We start from the raw sequence: 17,067 nt of genomic DNA, 5'->3' as shown, positions 1-17,067 counted from the left end.
GCAAGAGCCTATAAATGTGCATGAACTCGAGAGCCGAGCTTTGGGGAAAATAATTTTTTTTTATGCATAAGCGCATACACACACTTGAACGCGAGAAGGAAGAAATTTTTTTCGCAAAATATACATACGTGTAATACATCTCAACGGGTTAAAGGCTCTCAACCTCTCCCAGCACCGTCATTGACTCGAGTACTCATGAGCTCCGCACTTTAATGATCATTAGCGTACGAAACGGAACCGACGCGTTCGTGAAAAATAAAAAAAAAATACCGTGGAAAATTATAAATACTCACTTGACTGAAACGTAAAAAGGAACTATTGTCAAGTTTTTGGGGGCTTTGCTGGCTTTTTGCCTCCATTTTTTTTTTTTTTTTATGTAATTTAATTTATATCTCGTCGTTAACGGAAAAATCGATTTCCCCCGACGCCGGATTCATGCACTTGAGCTCGCGCGCGTATATGTAACTCTGCGGAGAGCAGGAAAGGAAATTAGGGCGGGTGTTGAACAGCACGTACTATCTATAGCGTATAGACAAGAATAGTTTCCCCATTAAAGAAAGCGTTTCGCGCCATTTTTACGACTCGCCCCATGTGAATGGAGTTTTTTCCCTAGCCCGAATATAACGATGGATTTTCCACGTCGCGAATTTCGCAACGATTTTTTAATTTTTCATCTCTGTACTCGTTTTTACTTAACGCTGGGCGAGAGAGTGAGTGAGAGGAAGGAAAAAAAAGGAAGATATTATAGAAAAAGTTGAATCTCGGAAAAATTACCGAGTGCACCTAAATACTGACAGCTCTTAAGAGTCCACGAGTATATAAGAAAGTTGTCATGCCGGGGGGCATAAAGGAAGTTCGTTGTTTAACTTTTGAAATATGCATATCCCGCAGCTTTGTGAAGCAGCTTTTGAGCTTTCAAAGCTCCAGACCGGCGGCTGCTGCTACTGCCGCTTTTTTTGCGAGAGCAGTTTTTGCAAAATTTTTCCGATGACAAAGTTCCGTATATTCAAGAACAAACAATTTAAGGCCCGAGCTTTTTGCATATTATTTTTAAAGTGCGCATCAATACTCAAAGAGGCTCCTTTGGCTTCACATCAGCGGGGGCGATTGCGTTTCTTGAGCGGCGCCGCAGCAGCGCGTCAGGTAGCACGTTTGAAATGCAAATGTTTGTCTATGAGTGCAATTAAGACCTTCGGCATATACCCTCTTCCGCGCTCCATCTCTCTCTTTCCTTCTCTACATCTCTGTCTCCCTTTCACTCAGTCTCTCGCACTTGCTATTCTTTAGTTAATGAATTTAATAATGTAGTAAATGCTGTCACGGAATAAAAACTCTCGAGCGCGGGGTTTTTAATTATGACTAGATGTATGCGTACATTTCTTATCTTGCCTGCGTAAAGATAAACTCTCTTTGCAAAAAAATAAAAAGTTAATAACGTGAATGAGACAAAACGAAGATTGAATAAAAGCTTAACATCTATATGCTCTCGACAAGTCTGGGCCGGGCGGAATGCGCTTTCCCGATTTGTACTGCTTAAGCGCTTTTAAAAAAAAATTTTAATACGTAATTTTCATCTCTCTAAATTAACTCTTGTGCACGAGTATATTTACTCTTATAAGTAAATTAAATTTTTTGCTATTAAAATCACGATCGCGGGTGGTAGTGTGCGCGCGCACCAGTGTTTGAGTGCTACTTCACAATGTATGTGAATTATTTTTCCTCGAGTGTGGGTATAAGTATATTACTTGATACTTCAAGCGGCCTTTTAATATTTTTCACCCGCTAGAAGATCAGCACCTTCGAATGCTTGATTACGAATTAAAATCTTTGAAAGTCAACCGCAGAAAAACTTGCGCGGCTGGGCGTTTATTTTATCTGATTTTTAAGCCGTTTAATTGCTGATTTTAATTCATTTCTCATCCGATATTACTGTTCAAACATTACTTATCCCTCAAGAGCAGTTGGGGAAACTCGAGCTAATTAAACTTTTCTTGACTCTGCTCATTAGGAAAATTAAGTATAACTTTTCAATTGAGAAAAATTTCGAATCCTTACTGCTGATAAGGAGAAATAAACGGCCGAATACCAAACCTGACCACGAGCGCAAATAATAATCTCGATGAAACCTTTCGAATCCGGTCGAAAAACCGCAGTTTAAATATGAGGTCATCGGAGGAATCCCGCGTAGCTTTCCAACTCAGAGAAATGAGACAGTTTTCAGTGATCGAGAAAAAGTTGCATTATCCTAGAATTGCGTCTATACGTGTTCCAGTGATGGAATAATTAAAAGTTTTAACTGTCAGAATTTCAGTTTGAATTTATTTTGACTGATTTATCAGAAAAATAAATAAAAACATGACGTGGATGAAAAATTTCTTTCTCTCTCTCTCACTCTAATCTAACGCAGAGTTAAAATTAACGTCTGGCGTCAAGATTTTTTTCGCTTATCACGGGGTATTGATCGATGCTTTTAAATTGCGTGGAAAGTGCAGCAGCGTGACTCGTTGAACGTAATAATGTTTACGAGCGTATATGTGTAGAGATAAAACTTATACGTGCGCGGCTCAATAAAAGTAAATGGAACACAGGTTGCCCCTGCGAGTATATAATAAGAGCGGCTTTATATATATGTAGGTAAACTGCTGCTGCTGCTGCTCGCGCGGAAGGAAGAGTAATTGCGCGCCTATCGGCCAAAAAAATTTCCCCGCGAGCTGCAAGATCGATTCGAAATTAGCCGCGGAAAAGCCACGCACGGTAATTAAGCTTTATGCGACTTGGACGGGTTCATCATTAATTTCTAGTGCGCGAGGCTATTTACAGCAATTAGCTCGGTTTTAACCGATGCCACCCGGTCGAGCCTAATATACATGCGTGCATGAGTTTATGGAACGTCGAAGTTCAGCAATAGGATTATTAGTTTGCAGATTCAATCCCCTACTCCCTCGTGTTAGCCCGAAAAAAATAATAAAGCTGGAAAATAAAATGATTCGATAAATAAATCAAGTAACGTACATTTGAACTAATTCCCAACAAAACCTTTTCTTCTCTTGCTCCCCCGCTCTCTCTCTCGGGTATTGGAAAACGCCAATTAGTGAAAATTATAGCTTCCCGGTTCCACGTACGCATTCACACCTCTGCAGGAATACAAAAAAAGAGCTGAAAATCGTTAGTGTTGGAAATCGCATTGATGTTACGTGCGCACCTATACCCAGCGGTGCGACACATTTCGTACTTTTCTCGTTGTTTTTTTGTTTTGTTCAACGCTTTTATTCGCAAGAAAAATCTCGAGTAAAATATTTTGAATTGTTCGTACACGTGGCTATATCTCACGCAGGGCTAAGCGTCAGAAGTCATGCTCAGCCGCACATTTGTCTCCCGCAGACACTCGTCGCTGCCTGCATACGAAGATGGATCTTTTTTCAGCTGCACGCGGAGAGAGAGAGAACTAGCTATCTCTTGCTCCTTCTTGAGCTATATGCGCGTCCCATATAGAATTCGAAAAAAAGCCTCGAATCGGAAAATAATGGCATTGTCGAATCGCGATGAAAATTCCCTGTTTATTTTACCGTTATTTACATGGACTCCCGGAGAGAGAGGGAGAGTGAAAGAAGGAGCTTTATTTATTTTCTTTTAAACTTATCTGGCCTCGAAAACAAGTTTACCATTGCACTCAAGTAGTGTGCAGCTATTTCCGCGCGTGATATTACTTTCGCACCGGTGTTATAGAGACCCTCTTCTCGTCGTCGTCGTCGTCGTCGCCGTCGTCGGTGGCGGGCGCACACAGCACAGAAATATCTTTGAAGAGCGCACCGGGCTTATTTTTTTTCCACGCTCGATCGAGCTTGCGGGTGAACTGCCATCATCCCCCTCCGACGTCACCGCCTGCCGCCGCCTTTCGCGAATGAAAAAACTCACTTGAATCCATGAGAGAGCGTGAGAGAGTAAATAAGTGTATCTTACCAAATCAAACGGAAAAAGAGCAAAATTCAACTGCGCCAGCTGCGGGGATACAAAAAGCTGTGTATACACAAGCAGCTGCCACAGAGTATAGAACTGCGAATCCAATGTATGTATTGACATCAATTCGCACTCTGATCAGTCAATTGAGTTTCAAACGGCGCCGCCGCCGCATTCAATGTCGATACAAACGCGCGCCTGTCCCTATTTCGCTGCCCACGCAAACACGTCTAGTACGCGTGTAGCTATATATATTGTAATTGGTAAATCAATTAAATCGGCTGAGAGAGCAAGTCTGATTGTTTGTGGATATATTTATTAGAAGCAAGCGTCGCAGCGCACATGCGACACATGCCAAGAGTCGATCGTTTTATCGTCGCCGCCAGTCGCTCGAATAGATCAATCGGGGCGACGGGCAGTTAATCTCGCAATTGTCATGCATCATCATCTTGCCTCGATCTGCGGCGCTACGCAGATGGAAATATTTCAGGCGCGCGTGGCGGCCGTCGATGACTATATATACGCGGACAGGCTCTCATCATAAGTCGATAATCTCGCGCGTAATCCTTTAGATCAACATTGATGCAGCTCATAGCCTAGTATATATGGCGTCCACGCGCCGCGCCCGCTCGTATATACCCTGCTAATGTGCCACGGTCCACGATCGTCGTACTGCAGCAGCAGCCCAGCTCGCAGATGTTTATAATTAGCGCCAATTTCAATTACGGACTTGAGGGATGCTATTCTCGTGCATATACACGTATAGTGTTATACGGCTCAACAAAAGCAGGCGAGATGTCATTTTCAATTAGTCCTCCGTATACGCGGCTGTGGCAGAGAATACGTAGATTCGCCCTCTCTCGTGATATTGAATATCGATTTTTACGCGCTGCCGTTCATACGGAGCTGCCATAAGCAAGTATACGCGACGATCGAGCGAAGCAAAGTGCGAGAAATTTATTTGTCTCTCGCGCCGAGCACTGCCGCCAAGTAGTATATGGTGCGTGTGTGTATAGTACTCCTCTCTCTCTCTCTCTCTCTCTGTGTTGAGCGCGAAGCACACGATTATTATCGCGAAGCAGGAGAAAATCATGATGGGGAAAACAGACGCGCGATAGCGGTGCTCTACGTCTACCCAGGCACCCGGGTTATATACAGTCACGAAAGTTACTGAAATCCGAAACTATCCACAAAAGTTATATCCCGCTGACAGAGAGAGGAGAGCGTAAACCATAGATGTATATAACACGCGTATATATCCCCGCTGAACTTGATATACGTCTATATACACGTAGCCATCAGAGGCTTGTCTTGAAGTAAAACATCCTCTTGCGCGTTTTCTCTCTCTCTGTAATGCTTTGGCTTCAAACAAGCACTAAGTCATACGCCATTTCAACAAAAGAGCTGCGCGCGAGAGAGAACTTATCAAGACCTTTACTTTGTGCCGTTGAACGTGTCTCCTCTGACACGATTGAGCTTTTTCGCAAGCTCTACAACAACAAAAAAGTACGCCCCAGCGATATCCTTGTTTCCTCCCTGCAACTTTCCTCCGATAATGAGGTGTTACTTTTAATATTTTCTTTTCTACCCAACTACTATTATCTCGGAGCTTTATTGAAAAGCTCGCAAATACACGATCGAAATGAAAAAGAGTGGTAGCGAAACCGCGCTTGAAAAATCAACATCATGTGTGCGGAGTGTCCAGCGTAAATTGCAGAAACGAATTTATATTTCTCTGCGCAAACGCAGCAGCGCACCCGATACGAAAAACCATGAGAATTTCGCGTCAAATTTTCTCTATATGAACTATTCTGGGGCCACTAAAGCCGACTATTTCTCTGTATATCGTATTTCCTGCGAAAGCGAAAGCTCCTGTTTGACAATTGTCAAAATATACTCAAGCACTCAACTCGTGCGTGGGCGCGCGCGGCTTTTTTTCACTCGAGGAAAATAAAATTTTTTCAGCCCTCTTCGTATTTTTTAGTTTCTATTTTATAACGCATAAAGTACTATTATAAAAAAAAAACAGCGCGAGGCACAGTTTCATATTTAACGCGAAAAAGCCATAAACAAAAAAGAAAAGTATCCCGTGGGCTGTTGAAAATGAAGGATATAATATTTTCTTCGACTGACTTTTCTGCATTGCTTTTCACGACATTTATTTCTCCAGGGAGAATAGCATGACGCAAACGTTACAATATATATGTGACGCGGCTCGGTGTGTTAGTGCCGTATAAGAGGCCACACAGACCTAGGCTATACTCTCTGCGCCAGTGTGTATACATATCGGTGGCTCCTCACATCTGGGCTTTTTTCTCCCCTACTCTCTTGCTCAATACGCGCGTCGAGCAGCCACTGGATTCGTACATGGAGCGCGGCGCACTTTTTCTTTTCTCTCTCTCTCTCTCTCTTTCACTTCTTTTCACGGGCATGCCTGCGCAACTCATTTTTCTTTAATCCGGTTTGCGCGAGTGCGCAGCCAGAGTACTTCCTTTTTCAACTTTACTACCCCCTCCCCCTCTCGAGCTCGCGTGAAATATATCGTTTTCGATATGCTTCCCGAATTTGGCTATTCATTTGATCATTGCGAGATTATAGTGAAGAACATCGCAAGTAGTAGTGAATCTATAAAGGCGAGAAACAGAGAAAAGTTTTTAGATCTTTTCCGAGAAAGTCGAATTAAAAGGTGTAAATCACGGAAGGAAAAAAAATTGCGATGTATACTGTGAAAATGCTTTAGAAGTTCATGAGTCGCTCATGAAAAGTAGCTGCAAGAAACTTAAACATTACGTATACCTATGTATAAGAAAACTACTAGCTGCACATGGGAAAGAAAAGTAAATGTTTTGAAAAGTTTCCAAAGGCTAAGTTGGATCATGAAGGATTAGGGAATCGTTAAATATTGAATGAAGCTTTTTGGACAAAAGTATTTTTTTACACAAAAAGAAAGGCAAATAGCTCTGGATTCAAAAACTTACAAATAGATGGAGTGACATAGAAAAAAGGAATATGTGTTTTAAATTGAATTTGAAATTATTTCGCAAATTGTTTCAAAGCTTAAAAGATTTCGCTTCTCTAGTCCAATTTTTCAATCGAGTCTTTTCAAACTCTTAATGTTTTTTTCCCCCTAGTTCTCCTCGTGCATGCTGTCAGTATCTTTCGTCATTGTGCCAGTTTTTTTTTTGTATGCATAAATCTCAAAGCAATTTCATTGCCTCTATCGCATACATGCTTGCGCTCGTGCGCACGTCTCTAAACTCAAAGGCAAATGAAAGTTCTGAAGGAAAATTTTGCGTTTTTTCAAAATAATCTCGGTCGTCTTTACGGGGGGGGGGGGCACTCTTTAATTTCGTAACCGTCACTTGTTTATCCTTTATAAAAAGCCGGACAAATTTTTAATTGCGTTGCGGGCGGAAAAAATTCGCTCGAGAAAATGTATAATCAACTTGGTAAACGCGTAATATTTCATTGCCTCTCTCTCTAGCCGTATTTTCAGTGTCCCTTTCCGGAGATGTTTATGTGTACAGCTGAACACGCGCGCGCGGGTACATATAGCCCAGCGAGTTACATAAGTACTCGCTGCATATAACTGTCCATCAAAGGTTCCTGAATTACCTATACATATAAGCCCGTCAGTCGTCGGAGCGTATGCAGGCAGGCATGCATGCATGCATGAGTATCTGCAAGTAGATATATAGATCCAATGCATATATACGCGCGAGCACATTTCTTGAGACAACCTACTATACGTTACGCTCATGTATATATGTATAAGGCGTTTAATGTAAAATGCCCCAACTCAGGCAGCGACGTTTCGACGAAATGACTGATTTAACGACCTTATGTCTCCGAAGTGCAAGCTCTCTCTCTCTCTCTCTCTCTCTCCCTCACTCTCGACACATACGTTCGTAATATTATGTAGGTTACATGAAGAGCTTCTGGCATAATTTAAGCCTTTCATATTATGATGAATTTGACGAAATCGTGCAATTTTATTCGCTTCATAAATTCGTGTAAGCGCGGGTGTATACATCGCTTGCTCGCGCTCGCCAGAACTTGCAGTATAAAACTAAGAAAGAGAAAGTGCAGCCAATGTATGAGCTTGCAGCCAGTGTAAAATTTACCGTACGCTCGCGAGCTCCTCAGCTGTCAGCGAGATGAAAAAACTTTTTAGAAAGACATATACGCCGTGGCTGTAGCAGTGGCTGCGCTATAGTTTCGTCCGGTACTTCTGTGGCTGTGGCTGCGGCGGCAGAACAATAGTAAAAAAAGTAACCGCAGCAGCTTTTATTTGACCTTGCCAAGACTTTTTCTTGTTTATACATCGTCCGGCCGGGATGTGTAAGTGATCGAAATTATTTCGAATCACCGCGCTCGAGAGATATCAATTGCCCTCTCCCATGTACTCGACAAGAGTTACGAGGTTATTTTACGAGGAGGATTTTTAGCGGCTCTCGCGAATACTTATCGTGAAATACAATTTCGTACTCGCCGTCTTTCTTTTTCCGATATGCTAAAAAGCAATTTATTCGCCGAGTGAGAGAGAGAGAGAGAGAGAGAGAGAGAGAGAGAGAGAGAGCAAGAAAGGTCGATTAAAGTTTCCGCACTTTCGCCTCGAAAGAATGAGATAGCGACTTGACTCATTGGTTTATCGGGAAAATTTCGCGATATTTTCCAGCCTCCTCCTCCCTCGAAAATAAAGAAAAAGTCGCGTAATATTCAAATGAATCGGAACTTTTTCACGAGTGCCTACTCGTCGCTGTCTCGAGCCTTTCTTTCTTTCTCACCCTCTATCGCCCAACACCTTTATCACTTTTTCCCGTAAAAATCAAAAGTTTTCTCCATATCGTTTTGAAGCGCTCTCTCAAAGTCACGTAATATGTAAGAGAGGGATAAATCTGTTCGTCGGCTTTTCAGATATCTCTCCTCGCTTGCATAGAGCATGTACAGCATATCTCTCGCGCCGAGAACTGTCATCGGCGAAAGCGAGCGCGCGCGCGAGAAAGGAAGAAAAAAGCTCGGATTCATAGCAGCCGTAATGCCTATATATATCCTTACACATCTCGCAGCTTATGCCCCGTGTAAATCTCTTCTTTGACGGGGCCAAATCTCCTAAGATATTATTTGCCTCTTTGAAAAGTGAGAACATTAGGCAAATCTTCGGCTTTCATATCTTGCTCACGCACGAGCATTCAATTAAGCTCGAGCCAGCGTAATATTTTTTCGCGATATAAAAAGTGTGGATTAGCACCGACGAGACGTGCTCGTCGCGGCGAGCAAAACAAGGTCAAAAGTGTATCGGTCGCTATATATACGTGTTTTGATACAAATTTTCATCTCTCTATCTCCGTCTGTCTTTCAAGCGCGCAAACTACATTATGCACGAAGGGGATCATCGTGGCTGTAATGATCGGGCACAGTTGCGTAAGTGTAGTACGTGTCTATATACACGCGCTTCGGAGATTTCACGAGGGACCGATAATGCATATACTGGCTACTGTGCATCTAACGTAATTGACGAGTATAAACCGTGTCCTAGTGAACATAATACCATACCGAATAAATCATATCCCACATTATTCTCCTCTTCGACGATATCGAGCTGGATTTGCTCTATTATTTTTAGAAATATTCAAGACTTCGCTTCGAGAAATATATAAGTTCCAATTCTGATGGACGTCCCTGGTTATTTTAATTTCTATTTCAATTTTTTTTTTATAGATCTTCTCGAGAAAAGTAACCGAAAAGTCAATAAAGGTTTTGAAATTGTAATTATCCGACGATCCAACTCTGTAAATATGTAAAAGCCGGCTTTATATATTTTTCGTGAATTGAAATTTTATTAGATCATTAAAAAACGCAGAGTAGGAAGAAACTTTGTAACACGTTGTTATTAATCCTTTTGTAAAGTTCTCAATCGATACGCAAAGGCTGCAGCATGCATCGTTATATACTCTTCCAGATGTGTACGGGTATATATATACTTGGCGTTGTAGCGTGAATAAAGCTCGCAAATAATCAGACAAGCTTTTGTGCGGTGCATGTACACCGCGCACAGCACTTTTGAATAGCAGGCGTGGGAAATTTTTTTTGTCGAAACTTTTTCTGCCGTACGTCTAACAAATGAAATTGCTCGTTACACCGTTCAGCCTGGGTGAAAGAAAAAGTTATTATATTCCTGTAAGAAAAGCAGCAGTAGCGCAGCAGCATCATTATCCGAAGCGTCGGAAGTGCGTTGCGATACAGCTGCGCGTGTATAATATTCGCTCGAGTACTTCGGTTTTCAACCAACTGTTTACAATGAGAAATAAAAGTCTATGTGCGGTATGAGTATGTTTTACACGACCGAACGTGGTGCGCATTGAGAGCTTTTTTTTTTATTGTAATCTCTATGCGTATTATTGTTATACATATGCACTTGCTGCAACAACGGATCCTCTCTTAAACATTTATTTCCCCGGCATACCACTTATAGATATTCGATATACGGTTTTAAAATCACTACTCGTTAACTATTCACTTTAAATAAAGTTGATCGTTTCAATTACAATCAAGAGCACTTAGAATTCAACTGAGTATCGTAAAGTAACATTATAATAGGTAATATTTTATTTTGAAATATTTTATTGTTAAGAGCATTCCCCAAAAGTCATCAATAAACAAGAGATAATAGAAGTATCTACAATTTGAAAAGAAACTTGAATTCGACAGTTATATTAATAAAACTCTATTGAAAAAACTGCAAATTAAATTACTAAATAGCGCTTATATATTATAATTTCGACAGATAATTTCCAATTGATTAATAAGTGCAACTATTGAAACTAGTAAAATATTATATATACTAACCTCGACTTGTTTTGACAGCTCTCTATTTTGCTTTGTATAAATCAGAAAAATAGTCGAACGCGCATCGCATGACGCATCTTACCACGTGGTTTTTCGATCGGGCGTATTAGGGGAACATAATCAAAGAGAAAGTAGATTGTCACGACGTTACAGCTGCGTATCAGATAGCTTCGCCGGCCGTATACGTTTATGTACGTGAGCTTAATTGTAAGTGCGAAACTGCTAGAGGCAATGACGCGTCAGCAGCGCCTTTGAGTTTTTCCCAGCTGATGATCTCCGACTACTTGTCAACATTGCTAGACCAAAAATTAGTAGTAGCTGTGGTGGTTGTGGTATCATTTTCAAAAATAAGCGATTTTGATAAAAATACATTTACAATTTTATTTTACATTAATTATAGTCCCATTTCATTTTAACAGTCAGAGCAATAGTCAATTACACAACTAATTTTAAAAAACAACTAATGTGAAAATTAAATAAATTGACATGATTAGATATTTTAATCTTAATATAATATGAATCTGTATATAAATATAATATTTGTCATATTTATATAAATCTATATAATTATATTTATATATTAATAAAAGTGTATAAGTTTACATAAGTAACTAATTAAGTCATGAAACCTCTACATAAGAGCTATAGCAAGAAATAAAACGGTTAAAAATAACAAGAAAAACACCACCACACAAAGAAGTTGCACCAAGTAAAAGTTGTTGGATGCGTGATTCAATCTTGGCTAAGAACACCAAAAAAATTCGGATGTTTATTTTAATCCATCGGTAAACTTTGTAAAAATGCGACAATGCTTTACTTACGTTGAAAGATAACTCGTTCGTCGAATCGGCTTGTTGCGGGGGCGAATCGGTCTCGCATTGGGCTGGCGTGCAGTTTACAGACACCGAAGCGGGGGTTATTGTTTCTGCTTCCGAAGGCTCGGGCGATGTGTAGGATGTAGGTCTGGGCATTGGTCCTTCGGTGGTCCTTGGATTTTTTTGGAACGCTGACATAAAGCGCGACATTTTTAAAGGCTGAGATTGTTAAGATTTGATTTACTTAATTCCCTCCTGTCAATAGTTAAAAACCGACTGATCGCAGTTTCCTATTTACAGCAAGCCTTGGTCTCATAATTATATCTCATGTTATTGTATTACATATTATTCTGTCGGTTAACGGGGAATTTTCATGTTATTGTTGACTGTACAAAATTAAAGGAGTTCTGAAGTAGAAATATAATTTAATTAAGCTAATGAAATATGTTTCAAATTTTGAATAAATGAATTGTATTAATAAACTACAGCGATGTTGTTTATCATTTAATAATTAATATTGAAAAATCAGCTAATTTTTTAAATTAATTTACTATCTATATCTGCATCTAAAAACAAGATAAAAAAGTTGTAAAGTGCATCTGTAAAATATTCTTTGGATATCAATAGGTACCCTATTTATGACTTTTTTATTCTTACGAGTTTTTTGTTGATTGAAAACAAGAAAACAGATAAATTTACTGTGTAAATTTTGAAACATGTTACAATTTTTTTCACTTGGAATCAGTCTCTGTTATAGAGTTTTGAATTGACCAATGACACGGCAGTTAATGAAACAGTCGATAATTGACAGGGCAAATTCGTAATGCAAAAGAAAGGTAATACGATGGAAGCATTGGCCCAATACACATTATAATCATGAGCTGAATGTATGTTCGTTCGAGGTCTTCGTTTAAGCCCAGCAAATTCTCCAAGCTTATTGTGCGCTGCCGGTGTGAAAAAAAAAATATACCGCACGATTGAGTTAACAAAGAGCCGTTTATACACGACAATAATGGTTAAATAATGCGTTAGTTTGAGTATTTTAGTAGAGAATTATTATAATCAGTTTTGGGTGCGACCAGCTTTCATACTTTCGATTTTAATACCAAAGTATATGTATGGTTCTTCACTCTTTGCTGAATATGCTATAAAGCTTTTCATGACTCACTGTGCAAACGCAGATCAAAATTTCTCTTTACTGCTATATTTAACTACCTGAACATATTGATTCTAATAAGGACTTAATTTTACGACAAATGATTAATTATTGTAAGTGAATAGACTGTTGTAAAGTTTGCACTCAATAATTAATTGAAAAATTTTTTTCTTTTAAAACCGAGTTCAATCACTTTAACTATCATATTATTTGAAAAAAAAAAAAAAAAATAGTAAAAGCCATTGCATATCAAGTGTCGTGACTTTTAAAAGCTAAATTTCAATTGATTTATTGTAACTGATAAAAATCGAATTTTTGAGCTTTTCAACATAAAAATTAATACTACAGATTCTAGATACAACTTTTTTTTCATGTATGATATGTAAACTGTTTGAGTAAGACATAGGATTACTGTTCTCCAAATTCAAAGAAATATCTTTGTCTTGCGCAAATATCTCGGAGAAAAAGATTTAAAAATGAAAATAATCCCAAATCTGTGCAAACGTGACGAAAAGCAATATTAGCTTTATTAATATATACGCGTCGCCGCAAGCTGCTGCGTTTATGCATATCCAAGGCAGCAGCCCGCGCAAGTGTTACTGAATTAACGTGTTTCTCGAAAGTCCAACTCGGACTTGGGCTATTTTATGGCCAATTAAACTCCGACAAAAGCTTATTAATTGCTTCTTTTGCAGATAAGTGAAAATCGGAGGCAGAAATTGCCGAGCTATTGAATAAGGAGGAGAAAAGGTGCAGCTCGCAGGTAATACAGCGACAAACAATCATGTGAATGGACTGGCCGATGCTGTGGCTGGACGGGGCTTTGGTAACGAGTGCCTGCTAGCAGCGAACAGCATCGTAGAGAACGTCGTCGAAATCACGAATACGTGGCGAGACGTTAAGCAGGGTAAGTCCACCTCTCTTGTATACCACCTATATGCACGATGAAAAGATGGAACGAGGGTGAGCGCGGGAGAGAGTAAAGCGAAGATTTTATCGCGCGTACGCTTTGACATGTGCAGCAGACCACTGGAACTTGGACGCGTACGTCCTAAATTCCAACTGTCTGCCAGGCCAGTCGTATGCAGTATACGGTAGTTGGCTTGGCTGTTGCGCTCGGCGTACTCTGAATTCTACGAATTCATTCGCAAAACTGCGCGCTCCTCGCTGCACGTGCGTTATTCGCGATCGAGAGCAAGAGCGAGAGAGAAAAAGAGATCGATCAGTGCTCGCGCATGCAGACTTGATTTTGCCCGCGCGCGTTGAAATAATCGAAGAATTTCGATGAAAAATGCACGAGTATAGCTGATCGCACGGTATATACCCGTGCGCAAAAGCTCGTTACTAATGCGAACGGCGCAATGGCACGAGCTGCATGGCACAGTGACTCTTCCTATCTCTCTCTTTTTTTTTTACCCTCCCCCGCTTTTTTCCATTCACTTACCTAACGTATGTTGGTCCCTGTAGACGAGTCCCGCCGCGTGCACGCATATATTTAAGTTTCTCTCGCGAGGCAACTTACCCTTTTTTTCCTCCTCCTCCTCGCTTCGAACCGCACACGTGCACGTCTCGTACAAGAGTTTCGTTTTATCGCTATCCACTAGCTATGCAAGGGATTGAAGCGTACGATGAGGTTTTCGAGCGATCGGCTAACAACATTTTATCTAGTGAACGAAATTCATTTTTTTTTGTGCCCCCGAGAAATACATATACCGAAGCATAAAAAGAAGAAGCCAAATGTCATTTATACTTGAGCAAACAGGCCAACGGCTAGCATTAAAGGAAAGCTCGAGAGCAATAGCACAAAGAGCGCCAGTGAGGAAGAAAAGCATCGCTTAGTATATATTCATAAGCAGCTACTGCTGTTAAACCATTTGCCCTTTTCAAATGACTGCCTTTTCTCTCTCGCTCTTCCTCTTTTCACCCGGCCAAATCTTGTCTTTTTTTTATTCATCTCTGCACTTCCTTCAACTCACTCGCTAGGCGCGTTGAGCTGTAGCTGCAGCAGTTTTTAGCAAGAAGCGCCTCGCGCTCACATGTAGAGCCGTGGCAAATGAAAATAGTGGACGCGAGCGCGTCACTTTCAGCTTTTGAGCCTCGGAGCTTGCTCAGCGATTCGCAAAGTTTCGGATGTGTGTGTATCGCAGAGCATAATTTTTGCCTCGCGTATAATATCGCTCGTCGGACGCGCGCGGAGCGCATAAAAAGAAAGGGGGAGAGAAAAAAAATGTTCTCTTTTCTCTCTTCTTCGTTCGTTGATACGACGAGCTCATATACGTTTAATTAGTTGAAAATTTCGAGCTTTTATGCGCTTTGCGAACTGGGTCAGTCGCGCGCAAAGTAAAGAGCAGCAGCGTCGGTGGAAGGCAACACATGGTAAGGAGCTATTATACGACTGGACTCGCCATATGTGCATTTTTATTCTCGCTCGCTTTTGAATAAAAAATCAACATTATGTATACGCAAAAGCACACAGCGCATAGAGAAAACGTCCGGCAGATGAGGGGGAAAATGTTTGCGACACTTATTTATGCGACGTGTCCTTTGCCAGCAGCAGCACCAGCGGTAGGTATAGCACACCACCGACGCTAGTTGCGCGCGCTCCGCTGATGGAAAAAAAAATCCAACGATATACTCTTCATTGCGAAATTTAATTAAAATTTCGATGAGCAATCCAATAAAATAGAAGTCGAGGTATTAAAATCAACGGTACGCGTGTATTTATCTTTCGCATGATCCGCTGCACGCGCCAACGCGTATATAACGCACATACATATATATAGAAGCGATCGATAAATCTCGCCGCTGCGATTCGAAATTGAAGACGGAGAAGAGAAAAAACGAACGAACGATCAAGGCCTGCTATAGTGTCGATAGACAATTGCTCTCGCGCTCGCAGATGTTTATCTGCGTGCGTTGTGCCCCCGCTCTTGTACCTCTCGAGCTCACGCAGCTTTCAATGAAACTCATTAGTTGCACATTTATGATTGATAAAGCTCCATATAGACGATTGCGCGTACTACATGTTGTGCGTATTTATGAATTACAGCGCTGAGCCTGCTGTGCGTCAAAACATCGGCCAACGCCGCGGCAGGTATGCTCGAGGCGCCACCGGGCAGCAGAGAGGATCTCGTTGAAGCCGCTCGTACGCCTTGTTCGCCAACCGGTACGTATACATTCTATGTTCTGTATACACACATGTTATGAAGAAAATGTGCACCCTCGATGTGCGTGCATTAATTTTTATTGTCCCGCGCGGCAGCTTCGTTTACGCGCCTCGTACGCTGTTACTCGATGCAGGGGCACACGAGCGAAATAAGGGCAGAAACGGCCGGAGAATAGCAAAATCTTTACGCCCATCGTGACGTATGTGTGTGTGTGTGTGTGGATTCCAGCACCTGGGCTATACACACAGTGTGTTGCTTTAAGCTCGAGCGCTTGAGCAGCGTATATCTCATCCGTGTGGCAGGAAAACGAGCGCAGCGCACGTATATACACGCCGACCACTCGCTCGTGAGCTTGCAAGTTAATGTCCCGTTTAAAACGGGACCACCCCACCCATTTATACATCCTAGATGCGCGCCATATATATATACCTGCGAGCACACACAAAAAAAATATAAACGTGTGCACGTGTGTGTGTGTGTGTGTGTACGAACGAACGTCTGGCCGTATGTCTGCGTAACTCGGCAGGATAGCAAATATCCAGATAGTTACTATTATATAGCACCTTTTTACGCTTGGTAATTAAATGACCGTGAAGTGTGCTGCATTATCTCACCTTCTTGCTTCCCGTTCGGTCTTATCCACTTTTCTACCTCCCTTTTCATGACTAAAAGCTTATATCCAATTTAACGAGCGAGGATGAAAAGCTATTAAGCCCGAAAGGGATATTATTTTGAGACACAACTTTTTTTTTTTTACTTTTTTCTTTACCCTCGATATTTTCATCTCTTCTATATACTCCATCGATGCGTATCAACCTTTCGTCGAAAAGTTCACCGAGTAAGGACAAATACATTTATTTATGAAAATACGAGGGGACAATTTCAAGTCATCTTCCAATCATCATTTCAATTGATTCGCGCGTAAAGTAGATATCATTCGCTCCCGTTCAATAACAGACTTATTGCGCGTTATATTATAGTACCGAGATAGCAAAATATAATGCAGCGGAAAATACTCCATCACGTAAAACAAAGGTACGATAATCAGACCAACAAATGCATTTGTAAGGAAAGGAAAAAAAATATATAAAGCGCATCCGAGTGGAAAGGAAAAAAAACGGTT

At 40.9% G+C, this 17,067-nt stretch overlaps 2 protein-coding genes across 2 annotated transcripts in view; one reads left to right on the top strand and one right to left on the bottom strand.

Annotated features, from left to right (window-relative positions):
- Nucleotides 1-17,067, top strand: part of LOC106655239 — a 51,870-nt gene that overhangs the window by 6,967 nt on the left and 27,836 nt on the right. The window contains exons 2-3 of the mRNA XM_014375538.2: nucleotides 13,473-13,684; nucleotides 15,827-15,943. Coding sequence (XP_014231024.1) covers nucleotides 15,874-15,943 — 70 coding nt within the window. The 5' untranslated portion in view covers nucleotides 13,473-13,684; nucleotides 15,827-15,873. The remainder of the gene's footprint in view (nucleotides 1-13,472; nucleotides 13,685-15,826; nucleotides 15,944-17,067) is intronic.
- LOC106655240 lies at nucleotides 11,353-11,938 on the bottom strand. The gene is made up of 2 exons (XM_014375539.2): nucleotides 11,628-11,938; nucleotides 11,353-11,548 (listed from the first exon to the last, which is right to left on the bottom strand). The coding sequence occupies exons 1-2, from the start codon at nucleotides 11,829-11,831 to the stop codon at nucleotides 11,438-11,440; spliced, it is 315 nt and encodes a 104-aa protein (XP_014231025.1). The 5' UTR covers nucleotides 11,832-11,938; the 3' UTR covers nucleotides 11,353-11,437.

Source organism: Trichogramma pretiosum, unplaced genomic scaffold (assembly GCF_000599845.2).
Source record: "Trichogramma pretiosum strain Unisexual culture from Peru unplaced genomic scaffold, Tpre_2.0 scaffold2, whole genome shotgun sequence".
Lineage (NCBI taxonomy): Eukaryota > Metazoa > Arthropoda > Insecta > Hymenoptera > Trichogrammatidae > Trichogramma > Trichogramma pretiosum.
Note: the sequence above shows the minus strand (reverse complement) of the source record. Positions and strands in the feature narration are given on the sequence as shown.

Coding starts and splice junctions, on each gene's coding strand:
- LOC106655240 (XM_014375539.2), bottom strand. CDS start 11,831: ATGTCGCGCTTTATGTCAGCGTTCCAAAAAAATCCAAGGACCACCGAA. Junction 11,549..11,627: donor CGAACGAGTTATCTTTCAAC/GTAAGTAAAGCA, acceptor TGGTGTTCTTAG/CCAAGATTGAATCACGCATC.